Raw genomic sequence first — 1,509 nt, 5'->3', positions numbered from 1 at the left:
CGAGTGCAAAAAAGCCAGGATACACTCAACAATAAAATCTTGCTACATTATTAAAATTCTATACTAGATTAATAGAAGTTGGCTGATCATTGTCATTGTTAGCTGCAACTTATGATCCATTAGCTCTAACTACTAAAGCCTCAAGTAAAAGAGGCTGAACAATGATGTAACTGACTTTCACAGTTCAGCTCCCTCAAGGTTGAAGCAAACCAATAAAACTCTTCTTCAGTCCACATACATATGATTCACTATAAGCATTTGATTGATGAGTGTACTTGTATTTGAAGTTCTGATATCTTTATGCTGCTATATATTTATTTTGTAGCATTTTTTTTAATTCATGGATGAGGAGTTAAATACCACATATGTAACTCTAGATGGATACATTGAGGTTAACAAGTACAGATATGTTTATTTTTGTATTATCTTTACATTATACATTATAATAATATGCAGTAATTCTACCATCGTGTATGTGATCTGGATTCATAAAAACCTTCATGAGCCTATGTACATTTTCATTGCAGCTTTGCTGCTGAACTGTCTCCTTTACAGCACAAATATTTATCCAAAACTTCTGATTGACTTTTTATCTGAAAAACAAGTCATAACATATTCAGCCTGTCTCTTTCAGTTTTTTATGTTTTACACTTTAGGCAGTTCAGAGTTCTTTCTCTTGGCAGCCATGGCTTATGACAGATATGTGGCTATTTGTAAACCTCTTGAATATCCAACTATCATGAACAAAACCACTGTGATCATTTTCCTGGTCGTATCTTGGCTTATACCTGCTGTTCATATTGCAATCCAAGCAATAGGGAGTGCTGAAGCAACATTGTGTAACTTTAATTTAAAGGGAATATTTTGTAATAATGCAGTTTACACTCTTCTGTGTGTAAAGTCAAGATTAATTATTGTATTTGGAGTGGTTGCTTTAATAGATCTTATAATACTTCCTGTGCTCTTCATAGTTTTCACTTATACGAACATTTTTATCATCTCATATCAAAGTTGCAAAGAAATTAGGAAGAAAGCTGCAGAGACCTGTTTACCCCATCTGTTAGTTTTAATCAGTATTTCCTGTTTAAGTATCTATGATGTAAGCATAGCTCGAGTGGAATCAGATTTTCCAAAAGCTGCACGATTACTAATGACATTACAAATAGTGCTCTATCATCCATTGTTTAATCCATTCATTTATGGGCTCAAAATGAAGGAAATTTCTAAACAGCTAAAAAGATTATTTTGTCATGCCAGAATCATCGTGTATTAACTATCAATGCTAATGTGCCTTAATTGTTATGTAATCAGTTTGCTGAAATTACTGAAAACACTTTTTAACATAATCAAAAAGTAAAACATAAAAATGTCATTTTTACTTATTTAATTATTCATAAATTATTGCTATGATTTACTGTTGGTGTATTAAGTCCATACTGATAATAGGACAAACATGTTCTAAGTTTATTTTGTAAATATACTATTCCTCAACAAGTTTTTCTTTAGTTT

The 1,509-nt window shown here is 31.5% G+C and overlaps 1 protein-coding gene across 1 annotated transcript; it reads left to right on the top strand.

The window, feature by feature from the left end:
• Nucleotides 1-340: 340 nt before the first annotated feature.
• On the top strand, nucleotides 341-1,273 carry LOC102215579 (olfactory receptor 13C2-like). Its single transcript, XM_005745315.1, has one exon. It carries the CDS (start codon nucleotides 341-343, stop codon nucleotides 1,271-1,273), a length of 933 nt encoding a protein of 310 aa, XP_005745372.1.
• The last annotated feature ends 236 nt before the right edge of the window (nucleotides 1,274-1,509 follow it).

This window comes from Pundamilia nyererei, unplaced genomic scaffold, assembly GCF_000239375.1.
Source record: "Pundamilia nyererei isolate P.nyererei 1_Seehausen unplaced genomic scaffold, PunNye1.0 scaffold00157, whole genome shotgun sequence".
NCBI lineage: Eukaryota > Metazoa > Chordata > Actinopteri > Cichliformes > Cichlidae > Pundamilia > Pundamilia nyererei.
This window is presented reverse-complemented; position numbering and strand designations above follow the sequence as displayed.